Below are 24,686 nucleotides of genomic sequence, written 5' to 3'. Positions count from 1 at the left end.
TTTTACGCTTCCTACATTGTCACCAATCCTTAAAGAAGCAATAAGTCAATTTCCCATTGATCGTACTTCGTTATGAAACATCCACTGTACTGACATCTAGAGGCCTGGATGTTTCAGAGAGTCTGATTATTATAAATCTTTGACTGCTTCCATGGGGAAACCTGCTCTGTGGTTTGTAAAAGGGTTCATTTGAAGACTACAAGGCAGTTTAATTATTGATCTCCAGCGAGCCGCACTTTATAGAAAAAGTTTCAACTAATAAATTACTTTCGTAAATCTTTGCTACTTTTCGTGCTGGAATGCCGCATTTTAAGCCATTTCACCGTATCATTTAAATGCTTGTGTTTCAAATCCTGTTTATGTGTTATTTTGGCAACATCCTCTTATACTCCAAATGTTGAACCACGTCCACATGGCGTTAATAACCACACACATACACAAAAAACCCCTCTCTTGAGCAAACTGTTGGTCACCTGTTGAATGTCGGACGCATTTGCGACTCGGCGCCCGGGCAGCGGGACCCGGGGGCGCGCGCGCCGCCGCCGCAGACGCGTCCGCGCAGGCGGTTCCCGGCAGGGCTGCGATACCCTGGCGAGCGAAAGCAGCCTCGCTGACAGACACTTCAGCTATGGCGGAGGGAGAACTGGACGTGGACTCGCTCATCTCCAGGCTTCTAGAGGGTGAGTCTACGGTCACGACGCTCGTGCGTCTCGCCGGTTCGACGCGACGCACGGGCGCGCCGCATGCGGGATGTTCGAACCGCGGATCCGTGCGTTGTGCCGTTCGGGTGCGGATTCCTGATAGAGGCCTGCTTTTGCGCGAAAGGGAGCTCCTGGTTGCCTAACATGTCGGGCTGCCGACCCGACACTCGTTTTCTGAAAGGGCACACCTTTGGTTCGCCTTGGTGTAGTTTCCCTCCGTGTAACAAAGCCTTTTTTTTGGTTCATGTGTTTTTATATGTTTTTCCTGAACGTATTTCAGACGAAGTGCCTGGACAAAGAAGTATAGTTCAAGTTAGCCATGCGATGTAGTTTCTCAGTTTGAAGTTAAAGATCTTGTCGGCTCTGTGCTGGTTGTAAACTGCCTGGCATTTTTGCGGTCTGGTCGTCAGTGGTTTTGAATATTAAGTCTAGCCTCGCACGTCTTGCACTGAACAGGAATGTTCGTTACAATCGTTACAATAACCTAACACGAACGAAACGAAGGCTACTCGGCTATATGTTGGAACATATCAACGAATAAGCTTATCCAGGTAATTTGAGCCTAGTTAGCAATACGAATGTAAGTCAAATGCAGTTTATCCTCTGTTAGGTGGTAGGCCCACATTAATGTTGTGTGTACTGGCCTTTGTGCTTGTAGCAAGGACTGGAAACAGAAGTATAGATCTACTTTTATTTACTTTTTGTCGTATTCACGGTTTATTCTATGTAACGTTGGTACTGTAGTCGATACGAGCTGAATAGAAAATTTAGCGACAATATTTGGGATTTGACCTTTAACATGTTAGTGACGCCGTGACCCTAAAGCAGTCCCGGTTTCATCCATGTCGCGCTTATTAAAATCCAACTGCCTCATTAAAAAAATAAGAGTTACATGGGATCACCACACAGGCCAAGAACCGTGACTTTCTCACCGCGTCTCTCTGTGTAACGACGATACATCGTTTGTGGTAATGCCACTACACAGACACTGTTGTGTTTGGACCAGACACTGTTGCTGTAAGGAATTTTCTTTTATCTTTGTGTGTCGCATGTTCAACATTCTTTTATTAAGCTCACATTGGACATTTTGAAGCACCTTTTACAACAGCCAGAATCTTTCTGCAAGGTGTTATGCGCTAATACCATAATAATATCTTTTGTAAGCATATTATGAGCACAAACACAGCGATAATAACAGTTTACAAACTACTATTACTGGGCTGGCTTTTTTTTTTCTTCTAGAATCTGCGTATCCTGCTAATCCAGGGTAAAATTACATGTTAACTGTTGTATAGCAAATTCTATTAAACAAGTACATGTATATTACATTAACGCACATAAGAAGAGCTAATTAATTGGTCACGTCATTGCCCATTACTTTGAGTATATACATACGTATTTAAGTAAACAGACATCTTATCCGCTATGCTATGCTATTCGATATCTCAACACCACCATCTATTCTAGTGCTTCGGGCCCTGTTATAATTTTTATAATATGTAGCTTTCTTAGGAGAAATTAGAATCAGGGACAATGACGTAATCCAGGATTTTGTTTCTTCTTCAGCACCACAAAAATTAAGAATTCTTTCCTTTTGCTTATGGGGTAGTTTCATTACCTAATCATATACTGTAAGTAATAACCGTGTGCAACCTACTGTTTCACATTTTAAACCACCATTTTAGTTATTTATTGGTTGGTCCTAGACTGTATCAGGCCTGTATTACAATGTACAAATTTCTTGTTTTACCACACTTTCAAATGCCTTTTAGGGGCTGTGACTGAGCTGTATGTGGACTAAACTTTAACTGATTTTTAATAATTTGCTGAGTATGCTTTTACCAAGGTAATAACATCTTGTGTCATTGTAGCACCCATTTGTAGCCTTTCCCTTCTAAGCTGCTAATCTATATGGCAAAATGAGGTAATATTTCAGAATGTCTGCTTAACCAAGAACATCAATGCTTATTAATGTCGTGCATGATGATATACTGGCTGCTCTGCTAGGGCTCTGCTAACCTCTGCACACTTCCTGCCTGGAGCGTCAGCTCAAACAGTGGTCTGAGAGGAGCAGGCTTTGCTTCAGTCAGCCAAATATCCATCCAGTAGTAAGATGGAGATCCAGGGAGTATCTGAAGACCAAGAAGTTAGGCCTCATCTCCTTCCAGAAGAACGTAAACCTCTGCCGTTTCTCTGGACAAAGAACGTATGTCATTTGGTCTTCGTGTAGTGCATTTGCTACAGGGTTTAAAAACATTTTTTTTTTTTGGTAGATCATGAATTTTACATTGTGAAGGATGTTACTGTGTTCTTTTATTAAATATGTCAACCTTGTGTTTAAACTCAGTTTATTGTTTGGCTTTGATTCACTGACATGCTAAAGACCCTAGTGGCCTAGTTTTAGAAGTCACAAAGTTTTAGAAACGGAGTTGGTTGGTTTGGTTCTTGGACAAGTCCAGTTTACCTTGTGCTATCTGTCAGTCCTTCCTTCTTTCTCCCTGCATGATTTGCCGCAGTGTTCTGGAAGTGTGTCCATGAAGTGCAGTGCTTTTGCCTTACCCAGTTCTTTTCCCTGATGGTCCGCCAAAGGAGAATGCCGTTACAGCAGCTGTTCCCAAACTGTTTCAGGCTATGCCCTTCCAAAACAAAGTGGAGGCAAAACTGCTCAACTGCTATAAATGACATTCTACAGAGTAGAAGAAGACTGTTGACAGTCAGAATTGTTGTCTAAACCTATCTATACTCATCTATAATGTGCTTAAATCAAGCTCTAATGCATGTTTTTTAGAAACATGATCCTGCAGTTTTAAATATCTGAAGTATAGTGAAAAATGAGACGACATGGGTATTCTGTTTTAATCTTTGAAGTATGAAAGTTTGCTGTTTTTACTAAAACGTTGGTGGACAGAGATTTCTTTGGGTTCTTCCTTCAAGCTCTACACAGGTGTTTAACAGACACCAGTATTTAGTACAGACACTCTAATCGTGTTCAGTTCACTATAATATTTAAGTTTGTATCCTAAAACCTAATTTAGGACTTTGTGAATTTGCTTTGTGAATGCTGCTCTCCTGTTTGCAAATACTAGCCTCATGACGATTGATTGTATCGAGCAGTGCTGTGTCTGTAGGTGACCTTCAGTGTATTGGAGGAACCCTTGAGATAGCAACAGTGCCCGAGAAACCTTTATCTGAACCACAGCCTTATTTGGTCATGTCCCAGGCAGCAGTGATCCACACCAAAATAAGGGATCTCAAAATAGCCAGGTCTGGTTTTCCTTAGAATGGGGGGGAAACCAGCCTATTATGACCATGATAGTTATAGGAGGTCATGCTGGAGATACAGTTCTGAGCATGCATAAACACACACACGCATGCACAGCAGCCACACAAGATTTACATTTAAAAACAAAACAAAACAACAACACTGTGGAGATCCTTGGCTTTGGTTTGGGCTGGGGTTGAGTTTATGGAATCCACTGGGAGGGGCAGCAGGAAAAAGGAAGCAGAAGGAAGCCAGCTGTGGATATTTGCTCCACGCTCACTGGCTGCATCACAGGTTTGGCTTGCATCGCTGTAGTGCTCAGAGACGACTGCTGGACTGCCTGACTGTTGCAGATTCCAGATGCACAGTGAAGTGGAACACTTTTTTTGCACCCTCTAAGTTGATCTATTTTTTAACTCTGTGTAATAAATTTAAATTCTGTTCAGGGTAGTTCACTGGCATGTCATTTACTGCTGTGTTTCTATTGCCGCAGCTTGGGTTACAGTATAACAGAAATTCAACATCATCTGTAAAACTAAGATTGTACACTAAAAAAAGTCCAACTCAAGGCAAACTCCAACAGGGGGGCGAGACTGAAACGAGACGAGCATAAGAGAGGTTAGGTGACCAAGCCGAAAAGTTGAACACCTGGAATATCGATTCAGATTACAACACAACTAAGGCATAAGATTGCAATTTTTAGACTATTATCTAACCTTCATAGTTTTGAGACTAACCATCATAGTTATGATATAATGTATCGAACAAAAATTAATCTAATTTGGCAGCATAATACAAGTTTTATTTTTTACTTTAGTACTGGTTCATATATTTTATAGTCTCATGAAAAGGAATTCCTCAGTGTTCAATGACCTCAGTGTTCTCAAAGTTGAAGACTGTCTCAAGAATGAGTAAAACTGAGTGAACAGCAAAATGAGACATTAATATCTAGTCTTGAGACCAGCGTTGAATACTGCAATGCTTGCTATGTGAGTGTGCATCAGCGCGTGCGTGTGCATTTGTGTATACATATAACCTTGCATATGACACAGCTACTCGATGTCTCCAGATGGTAGCAGGTAAGTTCATTTCATGCTGCTGTATTACATCACAGCTTGTATTCACCAAGTAGGGATAGATATTGTAATGTCTCGAAGAGGTTGCTAAATTTGGGGCATTTATTGCAAATGTTTGGGAAAAAATTATTTCTCTTGCTTTCTCTCTCTCTCTCTCTGTCTCTCTCTGTGTGTGTGTGTGTGTGTCACCCTCCCTCTTGAGTTTCCACTCAGTGTCACAACAGTAAATGTCAGTAGTGGCAGTTCTTGCCCACACCAGGTCCCACCCATGCTGGCCTCTGTTCATTGTTCCACACACAGAACTGTATCTCATGGTTGCTCTGGGGGTTCACGGAGGGCTAGCCAGTTCCTGGCTGCACGGAGTGTGTGTCACTGCTCTCTCTCTCTCAGCTCCTGCGTTCATGCTCCATGTTTTTCACTGCTAAATAAATAAACAGGGCAATTCACAGAGCATTGAATAGGTCTGACAGTCTGGTGTTTCACAATGCCATTGCGTTCGTAGCTGTGCCCAAATATGCAACGTAACATTGAATCAAAAGGTCAGATAACAGTAGGACGTGGTTGGACATGACATGTAGCTGTTCAACTGTTTTGAGGGTGACGGTACACTAGTTTAGCTTAATTGAGTTGATAATTAGTTAGGTTCATAGCCTTGAGCTAGGCTAAGGTTCTCTGATGTGCACTAAATGCCTCCAAACAGAGTTGGAAGATTATATGCTGTTATTGCGATTAATTGCATCATGATGCACTTTTCAGACGCATCGTGGGTATCGTCAGTACTTCAAGAACACTTCCCAAATGCATGCTCGTCTTTACAGTGTAGCACTGCCCAACTGTGCGCTCGTCTTTACAGTGTAGCACTGCCCAACTGTGCGCTCGTCTTTACAGTGTAGCACTGCCCAGTTATGTCTTCATTTTTAGTGTGGCACTGCCCAGATGTGTGTGTATCTTTAGCAACTTCAGTTTTGCTGCTGCACTCGGTTCCAAGCTGTTAGCAAATCTCAAAGGAGCTAACTGTCACCTTATATACTGTCATATACTGTCTTCAGATGACTGGGTGACTTCCATGAGGGCTCTCTCTCTCTCTCTCTCTCTCTCTCTCTCTCTCTAAATGTCAGCAGGCACAGCTGTCTGTTAGTAATCCCCCCATCCTCCTTCAGTGTCACTCCACATGTGGGGGGCGACTCCTGAGAGCTCAAGCCCTGCCAGTGGGCTTCTTTCTGGGATGAGCCCTTTGTATAGTAAACATCCCTCGTGTTCTCAGGGGGCCGCGCTTCATCTCACACCAGGACGTTGTTATTGTAGGCCGCCAGTTTGTTTTTGTGTCGTGTTTTGCAACGTGTGCACCATATGTTCTCTCAGGCTTAGCATTACAGTTGTCCTCTGGCGCTTAGAAGTAGATCTGGGAGCAACTATTTAACTGGGTCCCTTTTTTTTTTTGCGTACTTGCAAATACGAATCGGCTAGGGCGTGATAAACGAGCACAAACAGATGGACCTCATTCATGGAAATGACAAAGTTCTCTACATGGCCTGTTGATCAATACCAAACTAAAACATACTTCTTGCGTTCTTCATCGTTTGGGCTTGTTCCCTGGGAATACCTTCCTTCCGTTTGTGCTGGGTTTAATGATGACCTACTCTATGGAATGCCAAATTATATCCATGTCGGAGAATTCACGTTTGTGTCAGGTCAGGTATTTAGCTAGTAGCTAGATAGTACTTATAAAGAGGAACAGTCAGCATGCTGTCGAAATGTCACACGGTGATCTCCTAGGTAACTTTCATCTATCGACTCACCACTACTGTGACTGCTTTCTATAGTCATATGTCATGGGATGGGATTGGCTGTACTAACATCTTGCATTTTATTATACTGTCTATTCAGTAGGTATAAGCGTAATGGAAAAATAAAGTTGAATTGTAGTAACAGCGAGGTTGACCCGGAGAACGGGTCCTGACACTGAACTTAGTTTACCGCATCACATTTTAATGCACCACCAGGCAAATTTCCAGAAGCCTCATCACTGTGGCCTGCAATATGCAGCTTTTTTTTTAGTGGTTCCCATGTGTTCGAAGCACAGTCTCCATACCGCCAAGGCTCTCAGACATCGAAGTTGTGTTTCAGTCAGTCAGCAGGGCTTGGGCTGTTTGGAAATGGCTAATTAGTGGTATGAAGTTGTACCGACTGCTTCTGCTCCCCTGTGAAGCCGTGGCACCCCGCTCGGGTCTGATCTAAACACCAGCGCATGGTGGAGACACGGCGCAGCCTCCTGTCTTTTTGCTTCTTTATTTTAAGAAAATAAAGCTGTTTGGAGTGCACCTCTTCTCACCCTCCTCCTCACTGTCATTAGGTTTATTGGAGCTGCGTGCCTGGGTTTCTGTGTGTGTGTCAGCCACTAAGTCCTAACGCTGTATTTCACCCTTTCCAGATTATAAAACGAGAGTTGCTGCGCCTAATGGCTCCCCTCCTCAGATTAACCCCTTCTTCTCCCTCACGTCTCTGTCTCACGTCACACACACACACACACACACACAAATTCCAGCCAACATACCAACTAGCCTAACGTGCAGTTTTAACGCTAAAACTATGCAAACTAACAAGCTCCATGTTTTCGTGCTCTTTTTTTTTTTTTTTTTTTAATCTCTCTCTCTCGCATTAAAATGTTTAACTGAGCAGGTCCCGACACACACGTTTTAACGTTTAACGCGCTAAATGAGCAGTCACTCCATCTTTGCAAGCGATGCCGAGTTTACAGAGAATCTCCTTCCTCACGGATATTGTCGGCTCGCTTTCCCGGCCCTCTTCGTCCCGTTAAATACGGTTACCGAAGCATAGATAAGCCTGCGCTGCTAGCGCACTCTGTCTCTGTGCTAGCGGACTGTGATTCATTGGCCTCGACAATACTGATGTTACAGACATTTTACAGGGAATTATTAGAAAATTATAGGAATTGTATTTACTGTCTACACGCCGGTCTCAGATGTTCCAAAGAAGTATTCCGTGGGTGTTTACATGAATCAGGGCTTTGACGGGCTCCGGCTACCAATATTGGTTAAAATAATGTATTAAACGTAGCTGCCAGCTTTAGCAAATGTGTAGTTTATATATTGGCAGTATGGTATGTTTGTTTCTGCAGTCTTTACTAATGTGTGGGACTATGCTTTAGCCCAGCAGCCTGCTGGATATCGGTGTCATCTTCCACTCAAGCTGCCATTAAGGAACTCCCAGTCCCAAAATGAACCAAATTGTACCGCATTTGGACAGAAATATTTCAGGTTTTTGTTTAGTTGTTTTCTTAATGTATGTTACACTATTTCTTACAATGTTTTGTACGTCTGTTGGTTGGTACTTGAGTGTGTGCATGTGTGTCGGTGTTTGTTGTGTGTGCATGCGTGTATATGTGGTGTGTGTGTGTCTGAGTGCATATTCATGGTTGTGTGTTGCTTAGCTGTTTTCACTTGCTGGATTAATGAAAACATATTGCCATTAGACAGAGATACTTTGGGGCGCGCACACACACACACACACACACACACAAAACAAAGGGTATTCAGGATCCCCTCCATATACAGTAAACGGCACAGAAGCCAGTACCATTCACTTCTCTTTTTGAACAAGATCCTGACTAAGCCGGACGAGTTTTCCAGCCTGTGTGTATACAAGAAGTTTAGACAAAGCCACCCACATACTCTTCTGTCTATGAGGTATCTGTTAGGAGAATAGCACCAGATCATGAATGTCACAGGTTGCATGTGCAGGTGAGAATGCAAATTGGTTTTGACTGGTATGTACAGGAAGTCCAGTGCGGATGCCTAACCTGGTAGTTGATGTGTTCTGTCTGGGCTCTAGCCCCGGGTTCGGTGGTTGATGTGTTCTGTCCGGGCTCTAGCCCCGGGTTCGGTGGTTGATGTGTTCTGTCCGGGCTCTAGCCCCGGGCTCGGTGGTTGATGTGTTCTGTCCGGGCTCTAGCCCCGGGCTCGGTGGTTGATGTGTTCTGTCTGGGCTCTAGCCCCGGGTTCGGTGGTTGATGTGTTCTGTCTGGGCTCTAGCCCCGGGCTCGGTGGTTGATGTGGTTGATGCTCCAATCCCCCTTCTTTCTATCACTTTGTTTTTTCTACCTCTCTCTGCTTTGTCCCCCCTACTCACTCACACACACATGCACGAGCACACAAACAGCATTTAGCCTATATACTACACTTGCCCCTATCCTGGGTGTATTACCACACAATAGACCTAACCATATGTAAATAGATTAGTTCCATCTGTGTGTGGGGGTGTGATGGCTTTCTCCCCCTTTCTTTGGCCAGAGAACTCTCCATATATGGCAGTTGATTTTGGAGAGAGTGATTTGTATATATATGTCTCTCTCTTCCATTCTTGCTCTCTCACTCGCTCCCCTTTTTCCAATACACACACACACACACACACACACACACACACACACACACAGCTCCTGAATGACCTTTAAACTTGCCTCCCTAGGAATGCCTGTAGACACATACTGCCTGCCATCGAGAGTCGCAGGCAAACCGCATGTTCAGGTCTGACTTCACTTTCGGCTCAGCTAAGGTGTGGTTTTCGCTCTGCTAGAAAAGCCTCTCCTTGTGTGCGTTCCGCAAGCTCTGCTGTACTTGCTCGGGTGTCAGTTGCACTGTTCTTTGTTCAGTCTCTTTGTCTCTTTTTTTTTTGCCTTCTGTGAAACTCTGATCCATGGACGTACCTACAGCATCACACGCACCCTCTCCATCTGGGCAGAGCTCGACAGCTCCAGCAGCGTGGCACGGTGTGGTCTCCACCCACCCACGCTGATCCAGTGGGCACTCACAGTAATTATTTTTGTCCATGCAGTGCATTACATTTTTTTTTCACTTCTTAAAATGATGTTCTTATTGCCCCTACAAATGTCTCCAATTTTATCTTCTCAGCTTGGTCTGGTAGTCTAATACCATCTCTCTGTTTGAGTTACGTACAAAGTAATTTTCTCAGTTATGAATTAGGAGTGAAATCTAGACAAGTTAGAGATAACATTAACTTCATTAGCCTAAATGTTCAGTCAGGCAGTGGCTCCTGACTGCTCAAGGTATAGAGAGGGTTGCAGATGTGTATGTTGTACTTGGATTTGAAAGTCTGTGTTGCTTTAATCCTCATGAAATAACTTGTGGAGGACCAGGTTAATGTTTCTGAGTAACCAAGTAACCAAAGAAAAAACAAAAGAGAAACGCAATTATTCACACAGTGCTGGTATGATGGTTAGCACACACCCACATATGAATACTAAGACCAAATATATGCTGACAATTTTTTTTTTAATTTTTTTTTTGCTGTGGATTTTATAAGTTGTGCCATGGAACAGTGCCTTCAGGGGCAAGGTGTGCCAGGACATTTTGAATGCTTCACCTTTCAGGAGAGAGAGCGAGAACGAACGAGCAAGCAGTCAGGGGCCACCGATTCTGCACTGCAGTGTTTTATTCTGGCAGAGAACAGAATCAGGGAGACACACTCCCTCCCTCCTTTACACACTCTTTTGCTCTCTGTCTCTCTCTTTCCCACATTACAAGCCAAATTTGGATGGATGTTCTTTGTTGCCCTGTAGAGTGGAATGCAGTTTACACACACACACACACAAGGAGTGCAGTATGTATTCCTTTAGGATTATAGACTAACTAATGCCTAGTAGCAATTACGTGAAATTTAATTATATAGTGGAAATATAGTATAATATAATTAATGTTAAGTGTTTAATACAGGTTTTATACAGTTTTAGTTGGTAGAATTCATTGTTGTGTTGTGCATTATTATGACGTTATAATCAAATGGTGCTTGATGAGTGTTAATGTCTCTCCTTTGGAGACCAGCATATGTAAAAGTTTGTGGAATGTGGCATTTTACTGAGCGGTTGTGACAAATCTATCATTACACCTGTCAACATCCCGCCATATCACCCTTGTGTCACTTGATACTGTTGCCATGGAGATTTCCTTTCGTCTTAGTGGAGCCTTCTACTGCAGCAGAAAATGGGGTGACTCTCTGAGCCCTAACGCCACACCTGCTTCAGTAGTAAAGTGGTACAGCCCTAAGTCAAGGTCACTAGGAAATACAGTCTGTGTGTGTGTGTGTGTGTGTGTGTGTGTGTGTGTGTGTGTGTGTGTGCAAACACTCTTCGTATTTGTTCTAAAATATATCCATGGGTCAGACTTTAAATAAACTGGTTTGTCTCAGTGGTGTGTGTGTGAAGAGTGATGGGTGGGGGTTTGCCACCAGGTTTTTCCAAGGGGTGTTGGGGGTCACACTCTCTCAGTGAAACCTGACCCAGGGTGCTGAGGTGCTCTACTGTACTCTCTCCTGGCTGTATCAGATCACATTAGCTGTTACCCGATCCTCAGACATCCAGTAAACAGATTGCCATGTTTGTGTGTCTGTCTCGGTCTGTGTGTGTGTGAGTGACTATGTAGATTAGTGCTGACAGTGTTAGAATCTCAGACACACACATCACAGACCATAGTAAATCTGTACCTAGTTGTTTACACATAGCATGTTTACAGACCCTGCACCGGCAATGCTCAGTATGGAGGTGCTTTCATTGGGGTGGATCCAAGAACTGGCATTAGAACTCCCAGCAAGAAGGATCAAAAAACAAATACACACACACAGTGTGAGAGAGAGAGAGTGTAATCAAGGACAAGCCCATAACCAGAAAACAGATATAGCATGAAAGTAACGCTAACATAATAACTAAGACTACTCTCAGCTCAGTTGGGGAACGACTGTACTCTTACGTATCTCTTGTGAACTCTGAAGTCTTCTACAAACCGTGCAGTTGAACTGAAACTGCTTTAGGACCCAATAGTCTGTTGAACGCAGTCTAAAATGTGGCTGGTGAATTTTCTGAGCTCATATTCATGGGTAGAACTAAACCTGCATGTGGGCAGAACTGCGGCCCGAAGCAAGATTCAAACTCTTTAATGTTGTGCTTGTTGGTTCTGAGCGGCAGGTGGGTTTGGGTACAGTTTATTAGCTGCATGTTCCAGTTAGACGCGCAGTTGAATGTCTGACTAGCTTGTCCCCTGGGCCATGAAAACGGAACTTGCTGTTGGGCAGTTTTACTCACAGCGGTGTTTACAAAACCAGGCCTGCTGTTTGTGCTATTCAGTTAAACCAGCTTCACTCCCCTGTGGGAGGGAGAGAGAGAGAGAGAGTGTTTATCGGTTTGTGCTCTGTGATTCTTGTGTTTTTATGCCATACGTCCTCTTTCCTTCTAGGCAATTCTGAATGATCCTGTCATTTGTAGCTGATCCCTACAGATCTCCATCACTGCAAACCAAACACGCGCTGACTTTTAAGTTAAATATCTGTTTGTTTGTTTTTCTGTGAAAGGAAAGTTCTTTATCTGTTCACCCAGAGCTACGCTTGTCTGCAGTCATCTTTGTGACCGCTTTCTTCATCTCAACCAACCCCGTCGTCCTCTGAGAGCGCTGGCCTTCTTTTCAGGAGGTTTGCAGGATTTGGATCCATACATCATCCGTCAAGACGCGGAGCACTGCAAGATTTTGTGCTTCCCTTGATTCGCTGCTTCGCTCGTTAACTGGGTTAGCCCGCTGTAACAAGCTGTTCAGACGCAGCAGCCTCAGGCGCAGGTCGCCGATGGTCAGCGCTGCCTCGGTCGCATTTACGAAGCAATACTGAGTGGCTTTGGAATATGTTGAGCGAGCAAAAACCGAGCATGCGGTTCCAGCTCTGGCGCCGTCACACCGGCCACCTGCCCTGTAGGAGGAAACAGCCAGCGCTGTGATCTCAGAGGTTAACAGGCGGACGCACGTTGTGCCGGGTTATCACTTATCTCTATTAGGACTGTGTATATCTCTAAAAATATATAAATATCTAATTAAGCTGTATCCATAGATGTTCGTAGAAAAGTGCGCTTACTGGTATAAATGTATATTAATATTTGCCCAATGGTCAGGACCAGGTCACTTGTGAAAGAGTCCAGTGAAGGTTGCCAACACACACACACACACAAATATATACACACACAGAGGGTACAGGACAATGGGGGTGAGTGAACTGACCTCAGAACAGCAATAGCAGATTAAAGCTTGGACATGAGTGTAAACTATAGAGTAGCCTGAGGTTGAGCTGTAGGGCAGGTGTGTGAAAGCCTAATAAAGGGGCCACACAGGTCAGACCCACCTGCATCATAACTGTGAGGGAGGAAGCAGGTTCACTTGCTCTTAGTTTTGGAGCTCACGTCCACAAGATATTTGTCTAAATGGCAAAGTTTTGAAGAGGTTTGGCTCAAAGTCTTAAAAAATCCCTCCTTTTTTATCTTCTTGCTAAAGCGTTTTGCTAAACTTTTTTATCTTTTGTTTTATTGGCTATTGTGAAAATAATCTCTCTCTCTCCCTCTTTCTCTCTCCCAGTGCGAGGATGTCGCCCAGGAAAGATTGTGCAGATGACAGAAGCGGAGGTGCGAGGGCTGTGTATTAAATCCAGAGAGATCTTCCTGAGTCAGCCCATTCTTCTGGAGCTGGAGGCCCCGCTCAAGATCTGCGGTCAGTCTCACCCTCTGCGTCTATTTCAGACCCGCGCGGCCTCGAGAGAGAAAGCGCGGCGAGTGTGTCTGAACCAGCAGAGCCACTGCAGTCGAGTCGCACACCAAAGCTCCTCTGATGCGGAGCGTACCGTTTCCCCTGAGTCTGCTCACCCCAGGCAGTCACAAACCCTTGGTGTTTGTCTGCAGTTGTTTCAGTAGTATATGACACGGGTGAACGACTGGGCAGGATGTTGGCGTGAAAAGCGGCAGCACAATTTACGGATTGTGTTAAGGCTTCACACCCTGCGCACATCCTTTCTTTCGTTCCACTGGCATTACCGCACACATTTCTCCGGAAGCGTCATTCTGGAAGTGTTGTAAAAATACCGTCTACAAGTTTATTGACTCGTAATGAAAGCCCATTGCCGTAACCACGTCAGCGGTGACCCCGCTGAAGCCAGGCAGTACGCACACACACTTATCACGCCACCGCTCCAGGGCTGCGTGTTTACAGAGAAGCGGAAGGGGTGCTCAGATGGGAACTTCTATTTTTAAAAAAGTGTCTCACCAGAGAAAGGTGGTACGCGACTAACACTGGAGCGGGTCAAGGGGAGACAGGCAGACACAAGGGGCTTGCAGACAGGCAGACACGAGGACGTTTTCCTGGCCAGCAAAGGACGACACCAAATTCACAAACGGTTGACATTTAAATTAATTTTAGAGAATAATTCGTCAGTCAGTGGACAGAGTGGCCGTGTGTAGCGTGAAGCGGGTCTTCGCCGATCAGGGGAACGGCTGTGGTAGTGACGTAGATCACCGTGGTAAAACAGCAAACAAGTCAAATATTACAGTCGAAAGAATTGCAGTGGGACCATACAGTGTAACTGATAAATATTTCAACTCTCCATGCTAATGAAATAAGAGGTCCATTAGTCCATACTTGTGTTGGAGAGGACAGCTTGTCTCACAGGTCTGGACAACTTGTATTTTGAAATGTAGGAAACACGGCCAGGTTCGGTGTTGGTCTGGGTCCTCGCATGAGACCCACTGCGCGTTTAACTCGCCTGTTTTCCGTGCACAGCTATCAACCTTTTTATAAACAGCAGTGAATATTAAATCCAGACATACAGACACACTTAAAGCAAGCTGTGTTTCTGAGTCTGAAGGTTCAGGGAGCTTCGCGTCTGGATGTTCTTTCCTCTTGTAGTCTGATCAAAAAGAGAAACAACACACGTTTCTGGAACCAAAAGGATAAAAGGGCACATCGTCCATGCTGGTTTTTATGTGTTTCAGATGAGAGGACGTGTGGGCGAAATCAAGCTTGTAGGATATGTGTTATGTAGGACAGTGGTGCACTGAGATGCACCCTGACTGATGTCTTTGAGCGGCTGATACCTTTATTCGCTTGATCAGAGAAGGCATACAGCTCTCTCTCTCTCTCTCTCTCTCTCTCTCTTCCACCTTTTTTAGATGTCTTTCCACCTTTTCTGCCCTTCCTCTTTTTAGTGGTTTCTCTTTCTCTATTTCTAATTCTTTCACTCTCTTGCTGTCTCTGCACCCCCCGACTAGTCCCTCCCTCCCTCTCTCTCGCTTTCTCTCTCTCTCTCTCTCTCTCTCTCTCTCTCTCTCAACCTTTGTGCGCCCTATTTTGTTCAAATCTCCAACGTCCCTCCTTGCGTCTCTGTCTCTCCGTCTGTAGGTGATATCCACGGTCAGTACACAGACCTGCTGAGGCTGTTTGAGTATGGAGGTTTCCCTCCAGAGGCAAACTACCTCTTCCTGGGGGATTACGTGGACAGAGGAAAACAGTCCCTGGAGACCATTTGCCTCCTACTGGCCTATAAGATCAAATACCCCGAGAACTTCTTCCTCCTTCGTGGCAACCACGAATGCGCCTCCATCAACCGAATCTACGGCTTCTACGACGAGTGTATGTGCATGTGGGAAAGCTAACACACACATCCCTCCACCACACACACATTTATCTACAAAGGCACGCTTAAGATCGTATCTGTGTGGAGCCTGTTATTTTCACTTCTTCTAGGTGCTTACTCTTTATTCTGATCTGAGACCAGATTTTTAATTTTTTTTTTGTATTTCGGAATAAGAATAAAGACAATCTCTAGGAGGCGCTATGAATAGCGTTTATGTGAAGTACACTGCTTCCACCTAGTGGGGAAAAAATGAAACTACATACACAAACATACATGCATTCTGTTATATATTTGGTGTTACCATGTTAATTCCACTGTCCTTAAATTCGGTTTGAGATTTTTACACACACACACACACACACACACACACACACACACACACACACACACACACACACACACATATATATATATATATATATATATATATATATATATACAAAACATGCGCGCACACGTGTACAAATAGGTTTCACATCCTAGAACTTTAAAGAAGCACTTTGTTTGTGCAGCTGATGAAGGACCTCTGTCTGAAATGTCTTGTTTCTCTGGAAAACTTGGGTACTACACGACAATTTTGACTGTATATATAGAGGAAGTATTAACAAATATAATTTATCTGTGGTCCTCAGGTAAGCGCAGATTCAATATCAAATTGTGGAAGACGTTTACCGACTGTTTCAACTGTCTCCCTATTGCTGCCATTGTTGACGAGAAAATATTCTGCTGCCATGGAGGTGCGTCGCCATGGAAACTCATTCCTTCCAGTATAATTTCCTCGAATCGAGGAACGTACTACATGTGTAACATATAGTCAACAAGCTCTGACACACATTTAAAAATAACGGCTGCAGTTTCTAAGTTCCCAGGAAGTTACATAATTGATGCAACCCTCTCTGGTTAATTGACCTGCTATGATTAATTAATGGCCGTGGTTAATTGACCTGCTATGATTAATTAATGGATGTGGTTAATTGACCTGCTGTGATTCATTAATGGCTGTGGTTAATTGACCTGCTGTGATTAATTAATGGCTGTGGTTAATTGCCCTCCTGTGATCAATTAATGGCCATGGTTATTTGACGTCACCTGCTCCAGGCCTGTCTCCGGACCTGCAGTCGATGGAGCAGATCAGACGGATCATGAGGCCTACGGACGTCCCTGACACCGGTGAGAAAACTTGGAGGCGAGATCTCTCTCCTTCCACTGCTGAGTCTAATCTTAGATGGGGCCTTTTTTGTTTTTACTTTGTGATAGTGCTAAATGCAGTGTGTGTTTTACTTTTTTAAAAATTAAATATTTCTTAAGTAGAGAAGCCCTCCTGCATTTCAACAGCAGATAAATGCAAAAATAATGACAATAAAATAACAAAAATAGACTGTAATAGCAAAAAATATAACGAAGAAATAATACTAAGGTAAACAAGAATGAATAAAACAAATGATTTTGTGGTGTACAATACCACCAAAAAAAACCCCACCACCAACAAAAAAAACTAAACACTGTTAGCAGACTCTGAGGTTGGAATGTGTCGAGTTTCATTCCCGACAGTGCCTGAAAGGTGTTGTGTGCCCACAGGGCTGCTGTGTGACCTTCTGTGGTCCGACCCAGATAAAGACGTGCAGGGCTGGGGCGAGAACGACCGCGGGGTGTCCTTCACGTTCGGCGCCGACGTCGTCAGCAAGTTCCTCAACCGCCACGACCTGGACCTGATCTGCAGGGCTCACCAGGTGGGTCTCCTGGTTCTGTGGCCCTGTCCCCTGCCTTGCCTGCGCTGGGTTGGAGCAGGTCCTGGAACAACCGCCCAGGCAGACTGGCTCATAGAACCTTCCAGAACCTTGAGGCTTTCTCGTGACGCTCTGCTTCGACTCTTGTATCCCACAGTGCTCCGAGATGTGACGGAGCAACGCTGGAAACAGGCCGTCGTTTAGAATTGCCAGATACTCCCACTGCAGTTCAAAGCTCATTCACTTGAATGGTGCTTTTTAAAAAATTTTTTACAATTTTTTTATGGTTTCTGTAAACATCAGGTACATCGCGAAACCACATGGCAGTTGGCTTTTCTGTTTTAGGAGATAAGAGGCCACTGCAGCACTGTGCTGTAGACGCCCTGCAGACTCAGTCTTTTGCCTGTTTCCTGTTTTCTGATGGCAGATGAGCTGTGACTCCAGGCTCGAGAACAGCGTGGTGTTTGTTTGAGTGATGTGGGCATGTGCGAGTGTACTGACACTGAAGCCTGAGTGGATATAAGGCAACATGGGCCAGCTTAAGTAGCCTTCATATTACAATGGACCTTTTAAACTCAGTTTTATGAGAATGTTGAAGGCAGCAAATCGGCAGGAATGCGTGTGGGTGCGTGCGTTGAACCAGACAGCACGCACTCACTGTTTTTCCTTTTCTACTTGTACTACCTGTCTGTGTTACTCTAGAAAAGTTAAATGTGTGTTTCAGATTCGCACTGGGGTTTATGATCTCTTGCAGTGCATTTAATAATCGCAGCGTAACGTCACAGTGCGGTTATGAGTAACGTGGTGGTTCTAATGTTAACTAGATGGGTTTGGTGACGAGGTTACAATCTCTTGCAATTTGGAGTTTCTCAGCATAATGTCACATTGCACTGATGGTGCACGCACAATTATGTCTGCCACGGCAGGTGGTAGAGGATGGCTACGAGTTCTTTGCCAAGAGACAGCTGGTCACGCTCTTCTCTGCTCCAAACTACTGCGGAGAGTTCGACAATGCTGGGGGCATGATGAGTGTGGACGAAACACTCATGTGTTCCTTCCAGGTATCACCAACACACAAATACACGCACGTTAAGAGATTAGATCTCGCATGACGGCACAGTGCTTAACTTTTACAAGTGCTAAATCCAGTCTGCATTGTTTAAATTATTATTATTATTTTTTTGTTTAAATCTCACACTATTTCTCCTTTGTATTCAAATGCCAGTCAGTTTCGTGGCATTTTCTGTTTCATCTTGTGAAGTAGTGTTGGATTTACAGTAGTGGCTACATGAGTAAAACATTTATAAAATTGTTTATGCATAATAGTTATTTTAGATTTTTATTGTTTCCAAAATTTTTGTGCATAATGTAATCATTTATTATTATTTTTTTAATTTATTGTTTGTAAAAATTGTGTAATATATTCTTATTAGATTCTGAAGCCTTCAGAGAAAAAGGCCAAGTACCAGTACGGGGGGATGAACTCTGGTCGCCCTGTGACTCCTCCCCGCACAGCTGCCCCGCCCAAAAAACGATGAGCGTCGGAACAGGTGATGACCTCAGAGGAGGGAGAGAGCGTGACAGCAAATCGGAGAATGAAGTATGAGGAGTGAACAAGTGTGAAACTCCCTTGGCAATTTATACCATGACGGGAAAACAATGTAGTTAAAATGATGTGAGAAGCAAATTTTCTGATTTTCAAACACTTTACATCCCCTGCCTCCGATTTCCTGAGCTATTATTTCTGTATTCCTGTGTTTTTCCTCCATCTTTGAATCCCCTTCATCTGTGTAACTACATTTGTCAATTAAGTGTTTTGAGGAAAAAAAAATGTATAAATGCTGTCATCTACACATATGCATACACACGCACACACCAATCTATTCGTCTGCATATCAGTGTACCATTATGGGTTTTCTTTTGAGGCTGACAGAATGATGTACATTGATTGATTTAACTTTTCTTAAGTTTACTGTTTCATTCTTCCAGCCTGTTTGTGATGAACAGGAATAGTTAAATAAACCAATAACTTCATCTGGGGTTTTCAGTAAATAAACCAGAATAAAATTAAAAGGGATCCTGCGTGTTCGTCTGTTTATTGGACGTTGTTCATGTGCCACTTCTCTAAAGTCTTAGAGACGGGGTGGCTCACACTTCCCGAAGTCAGTATAGACATGGTGTAGGCACTTGTGCTCCTACCACGGCTCACTTAAAGGCCACTTTTGTTAACTGGGTGCAGAGGTAAAATCTATCCACTAGATGGCGTTGTGTTCACATAAGCAGGAAAACGCCATTCCTACTGCCTCTTCAAGCGAAACTACAAGGCTAAAATGAAAATAATGCAGAATTTGCAAAAGACGACCGAGCATCGAGCGTTGGAAAATAAATACACACGAATAAAAATACATATCTGCCTCCTACACAATGAGGATCAATTGCGCAAAAGGCCGCGTCTTTACGCGTACAGGCGGCCGACGCCACAGCCTGCTTCTGCGCAAGACCAGCTGAATCCAGAAACGCCTGCGGTTTGCTCCAACCTCATTCAAAGATTTCCTTTTATCATGCTTACATGAGTCACGAATCGTAAAATTACAAACCTTGTTAGCAGGCTTGACGGTTTATGAGCAGGCCTTAAATTGGAGCGGTGTTTAAGCATCTGCGGCACGGCGGGGTTAATTAAAGGGCAGGACACGCAGTGTGCAGCAGCGTAAACAGTCATCGCATGACCTCCATAATTTTTCGGGGCCCGGAGGAAGATGACAGTGCTCTTGTGTTCAGCTCGAGAACCAAGCACTTACGACCGGAGGAGCTGACCGGAGGAGCTGACCGGTGTTCTGGTTTCGCAGCGAAAGCTCTGACGCACAGACAAAGTTTTAAGGGGAACAGGAATGACAACAGCTGCTCAGCAGACGACTACCTCGTTTCCGTCCAACGTGCTTAAGATATTGCAAATGTTTATTTCGCTCTTGCACTGGATCAGATCATCCAATAGTGGAAATTAATGAGCTGCCTGGAACAGCTTGCACAATGAGCTAAACGGTTTATAGCCTTTGAGACCTTCACATCAGAAAAACGATGCCAAGATTGTCACCGTGACAGCTGAGTCCAGGGTCAAGGGCTCAGTGTTGGGGTGCAGAGATCTTGTTGATACTGTCAGACCTCCAATACTCCCAAGTTGGGCTCCCAGTGAACAACAAAAAGCATTTAGGATCACTCCAGCCTTCAATGGCTTTCAAGACTTCAACCCCAGCTCATTTTTTGTGGGCTGTAATGTCAGCATCAGTGCCTCAGATGCAGACTCTGTTGGTCAGGCCTACCTATGTTGAAAGAAGATTCTTGAGCATGTTCCTCATATAATGTAGATCAGCATTTTGTTTTTTTTTTTAATTTTGCTGTTGTGTTCAGTGTCACCCTTTGTAAAACTCACCAAGGCCCTTGGTGATTAGCTGATATGTTGAGTATATTCTCCATCTGGGGTTAATCCAGGACCTGGGACAAGAACATTTGCGGGACATAAAGCATCATAAAGAGTCTGTGTGTCTGAGTGAAAGAGGGAGGGACAGAGATCAGACCTCAGAAATGTGATTGGTCCTCACCAGCTGCTGGGGCTATTCCATCATTAAAAATGCCCTTTACAAGACAGTCGACACAACTCGACCACCTGTTGCCTTGACAACTTCGTAGGGGGGCGAAGGTCAACTAATCTCCAGACTAGTTTTAAGAAGGCAGGAATAACACCAGCATCCTGATGGTATGCACCTGTCTTTCTGTGGACACACACACACACACACACACACACGCTCTCCTGCTAATGAGTAATGCAAAAACAGTAACACACACCCCATGACCTGGTATTGACTTGTACACTGTCAGGCTCTCACACACACCCCCATGACCTAGTATTGATGTACACAGTCAGTTTTTTCTCTTTTCTCTCTCTCTCTCTCTCTCTCTCTCTCTCTCTCTCTCTCTCTCTCTCTCTCTCTCTCTCTCTCTCTCTCTCTCTCTCTCTCTCTCTCTCTCACACATACACACACACACAATGACCTGGTACTGACTCTTACACAGTAAGTCACACAGACACACACCCCCGTACTCCTTTTGTATCCTAGACACTCCAGAAACATGCTGGAATACACATACACAAGTACTTCTGTCTTGAGGTATATCACCTACCTGATATTGTCTGTAATCCTTTTAGACTGAGAAAGGACACATGCAATCATATAGACACGCGAGATCACCCTGTCGCTTACACATGCTCACACACACCCACATACACACTCATGTGTGCTAAAGCACACTCATACACACATACTTTCCTTTGTCCTTTTTCTTGGTGTTAAATTAGTGTAATGAGGTAATGGCCAAGCTCAGAACACTGAAACCCTTATTATTACTCATTAGCTGAAATAGTGTGCAGCCTCTGTCTTCCCAGACTGCGTAAAGCTATTCCGACTGAATGGAGAGGGGAGGTTATTCACGCAGTGCAGGACAGGAAAACCTGCTCACAGTTCTGGATTCTGTCATTCCCCAGTCATTCTGTCATTAGAAAAGCCAAAGGTCTGTGACACACACACACACACACACACACACATACACACACATACACACACACACAGTGTGTACATCAGTGACTCCAAATGGCCTGGAAACACCACTGGCTAAAGACAAAAACATACTTTTAATGCAGATTCCTTCTTTACTGATCTAATCTACTTACTAATTCCTGGATCTAATGGCGTGACCTTTGAAGACACAAGTATATGACTGACTTTATAGCTCCAGGTAGATAGACAGTCATTCACACACACATCCAGCAGGTGAAGGTATAAACCTGTTTATGGTCGCATGATGTAATGCAATACAATTGACTGCTTGGCAGGGAAGCCTACGTTCTTATAAGTTGTCTAGAGCCTTGACATATAATCATTAAGAAGTTGGAAAAGTTGAATAACCATGCTGTCTATGTTGACTGGTAATGAAGACCTATTATCAAGCTCCACCCATCAAACCATAAATGCCAAGTAAGAGACCTCTGCAGGCTAGTACTGGTACTGCAACAACAGATACTTTCAGCCCGCATTGCGAACGGTGACCCTGCTCAACTGAGTACGCTCCACATTCTCCCTCACAGCAAACTTACATTTCGTTCTCTGAAGGACACTGCGTTCTTTCAATAATGTCTGAAAAGAACCCTCAGTGATGTGTCTGTGTTTGGTTTATCATGTTTCCCTGCATAATCCTGCAGCCCCAGACAAGACCGAGAAGCTCAACAACCGTCGTCATTTCTTAATGATGTTATAGCATGACTCGAGATGAGAGGATTGTGATAGTAGTCTGCTGTATTGCATTACATCAGGCAATCATAAACAGGTTTATTCATTCACCTGAGGGATCTTTGTGTAAATGGCTGACTATCTGTCTGAGACTATTAAAGTCAGTCATATACTATGCACAAATGCCTTCTGGTTTCTTAGTCAAATCTAATCACGAAACACAATTTACATTTGTGGCATTTGGCAGCCACCCTTATGTAATTACTCAAATGGTAGTGTTAATTCCATATATTAAACTATCCGTTTACTCTGGGACCTATGGTTAATCGTTTTTTTGGTGTTGTTTTTTTAAAGCTATATCCATTATCAATTTCCAATTTTGTGTTTCAACCATCTACCGATATTTATAGCTTGCACTCGCTCTCCAATACACTGCCCCTTGCACAAACCTTATCACGCTATTCGTATCACTGCTAGAGAAACAGTTCACCTTTATGTGCTTCTTATTATGGACTAAGCTTGCTAATGAGCTAAGCACCTGTTTATTTCTCCATTATGTATCATGCCTGTGACAAACTAACCTCACATGCCGATCAAATATGCTTCGGCATCCCAAAGCCTGCATATCAATTACAGCTGGGACCTTCACCTACCCACTGTCCAAGGTTTTGTGGAGTTGGAAGGAGGTCGTTAGATTTAATGCCGCTCGGCATCCATTTCTCACAGTCTTCGCCAGGTGATTTTCTGCAATTGGCCTTGTTTTCTTTGCGAAGCTGCTACTGTATGTGATGCTTCCTCTTCCTGTTCACGATAAAACTAGTAATCATTGGCCATCTCTCTGGCGATGTGACCTTACGATAAAAGCAGCTACAGTAAGCCGTCGAAGAGAACACAGTGAGTGGAATGAAAGAATTTGGGAACTTTTGAAGATCAGCCGTGCTGCAGCGTTCTGGGTTAGCGGCAAGGGCTCGCAGGAGTGAGTTCTCGCAGTCAAGCCTGGACATGACGAGAGACTGACCAAGCACTGGAATGACTTCCCTAGAGAGGAAAGAGTGAATTCTCTGAATGTTGAAAAGGTGAAATCTGAGAGCCTGTGACATGAGAACATGACCTGGACAGCTGGTCATCCACAATCCGCTTCCATCTAAGATTGCAAAGAAAGTGCCATTCCCGGTTCTGAATCCTTGCGGCACACGTGGTTCTAAGCGGTGGTGGTGCGCTGTCAAAACTGTCTGCTTTTCTCTGTTTTTTTTTTTTGTGTTTTTTTTTTGCAGCGTCAACTGGAACTGTTTGAATCAGCCAAGCACAGACTATCCTAAAGGCACAATTACCCTGTCAGTGCTACAGTGGGTGAGTTATGAGTGTTTTGCTTCATTGCCTCTCTGAATGACTTCTTCAGATGTACAGCATAATAAAATCAACTTAGAGGCTGAGAAGGTTAACCGAGCTCAGAGACGTGGGTCTCCGAGATTTCCCACAAGAAGGCAAGGACCCAGAAAATATTTTAATTGTCGTCTTGACTTAAGTTAGTAGAAGAAAAAAAAAGGTGTCACTCACAGAAAACGTGACCAACGCCATCAAAGAGTGCAAGGAAGATGCAAAAGAGACACACAGACTATAAGCGAGCTGCTCTCTGCCACCTGTGAGCCACTCAGTCTGGTTAGACACTGAGACGCAAGTCACGTTACACTGCAGAACTTGCATAAAAACCTGTGTTCTGTGTGGCTGAATCAAAATGGCTCACCACCGATCTGCAGTGTGTCTTGTCCTCCCTCATTCAGACCGGCCAGCTGTGTTTTGGATGTTCCGAATTGGAGTTTTGCAGAGACCAGCGTAAAGGTGGTAGCGCATGACCTGCTCTGGACTAATTCCAGCACCGTGCAACTCCAGAAGGTCATGTGATAAATGCATTCAAAAGATGGAAACAGTCAGAGCTGTAAATGATCTTGTCATGTGAAATGGAGAAGTGTTCTGACAATACTCACTTTAATTTGTTGGAGCCTCAAGAAATGGATTAGTTTAGGCGGTAACAGCACGTTTACTGTGAATAGCAGTATTGTCTAAGGCCCGGTTTCCATGTCTCATCTCTGTCTTGTCTCAGGTGAGTGACGTGGGTTCACACTTTCCCCTGTGTGGTGTATAGCCATTGCAGAAGTAACACAGCCCTGGTGTCA

The 24,686-nt window shown here is 44.0% G+C and overlaps 1 protein-coding gene across 1 annotated transcript; it reads left to right on the top strand.

The window, feature by feature from the left end:
* The first annotated feature begins 557 nt into the window (after window positions 1-557).
* On the top strand, window positions 558-19,310 carry LOC113582234 (serine/threonine-protein phosphatase PP1-beta catalytic subunit). Its single transcript, XM_027017893.2, has 8 exons — window positions 558-680; window positions 13,460-13,591; window positions 15,272-15,502; window positions 16,139-16,243; window positions 16,605-16,676; window positions 17,085-17,236; window positions 18,160-18,294; window positions 18,667-19,310. The coding sequence occupies exons 1-8, from the start codon at window positions 629-631 to the stop codon at window positions 18,769-18,771; spliced, it is 984 nt and encodes a 327-aa protein (XP_026873694.1). The 5' UTR covers window positions 558-628; the 3' UTR covers window positions 18,772-19,310.
* Window positions 19,311-24,686: the final 5,376 nt, after the last annotated feature.

Source organism: Electrophorus electricus, chromosome 9, assembly GCF_013358815.1.
Source record: "Electrophorus electricus isolate fEleEle1 chromosome 9, fEleEle1.pri, whole genome shotgun sequence".
In the NCBI taxonomy this organism is placed as follows: domain Eukaryota; kingdom Metazoa; phylum Chordata; class Actinopteri; order Gymnotiformes; family Gymnotidae; genus Electrophorus; species Electrophorus electricus.
This window is presented reverse-complemented; position numbering and strand designations above follow the sequence as displayed.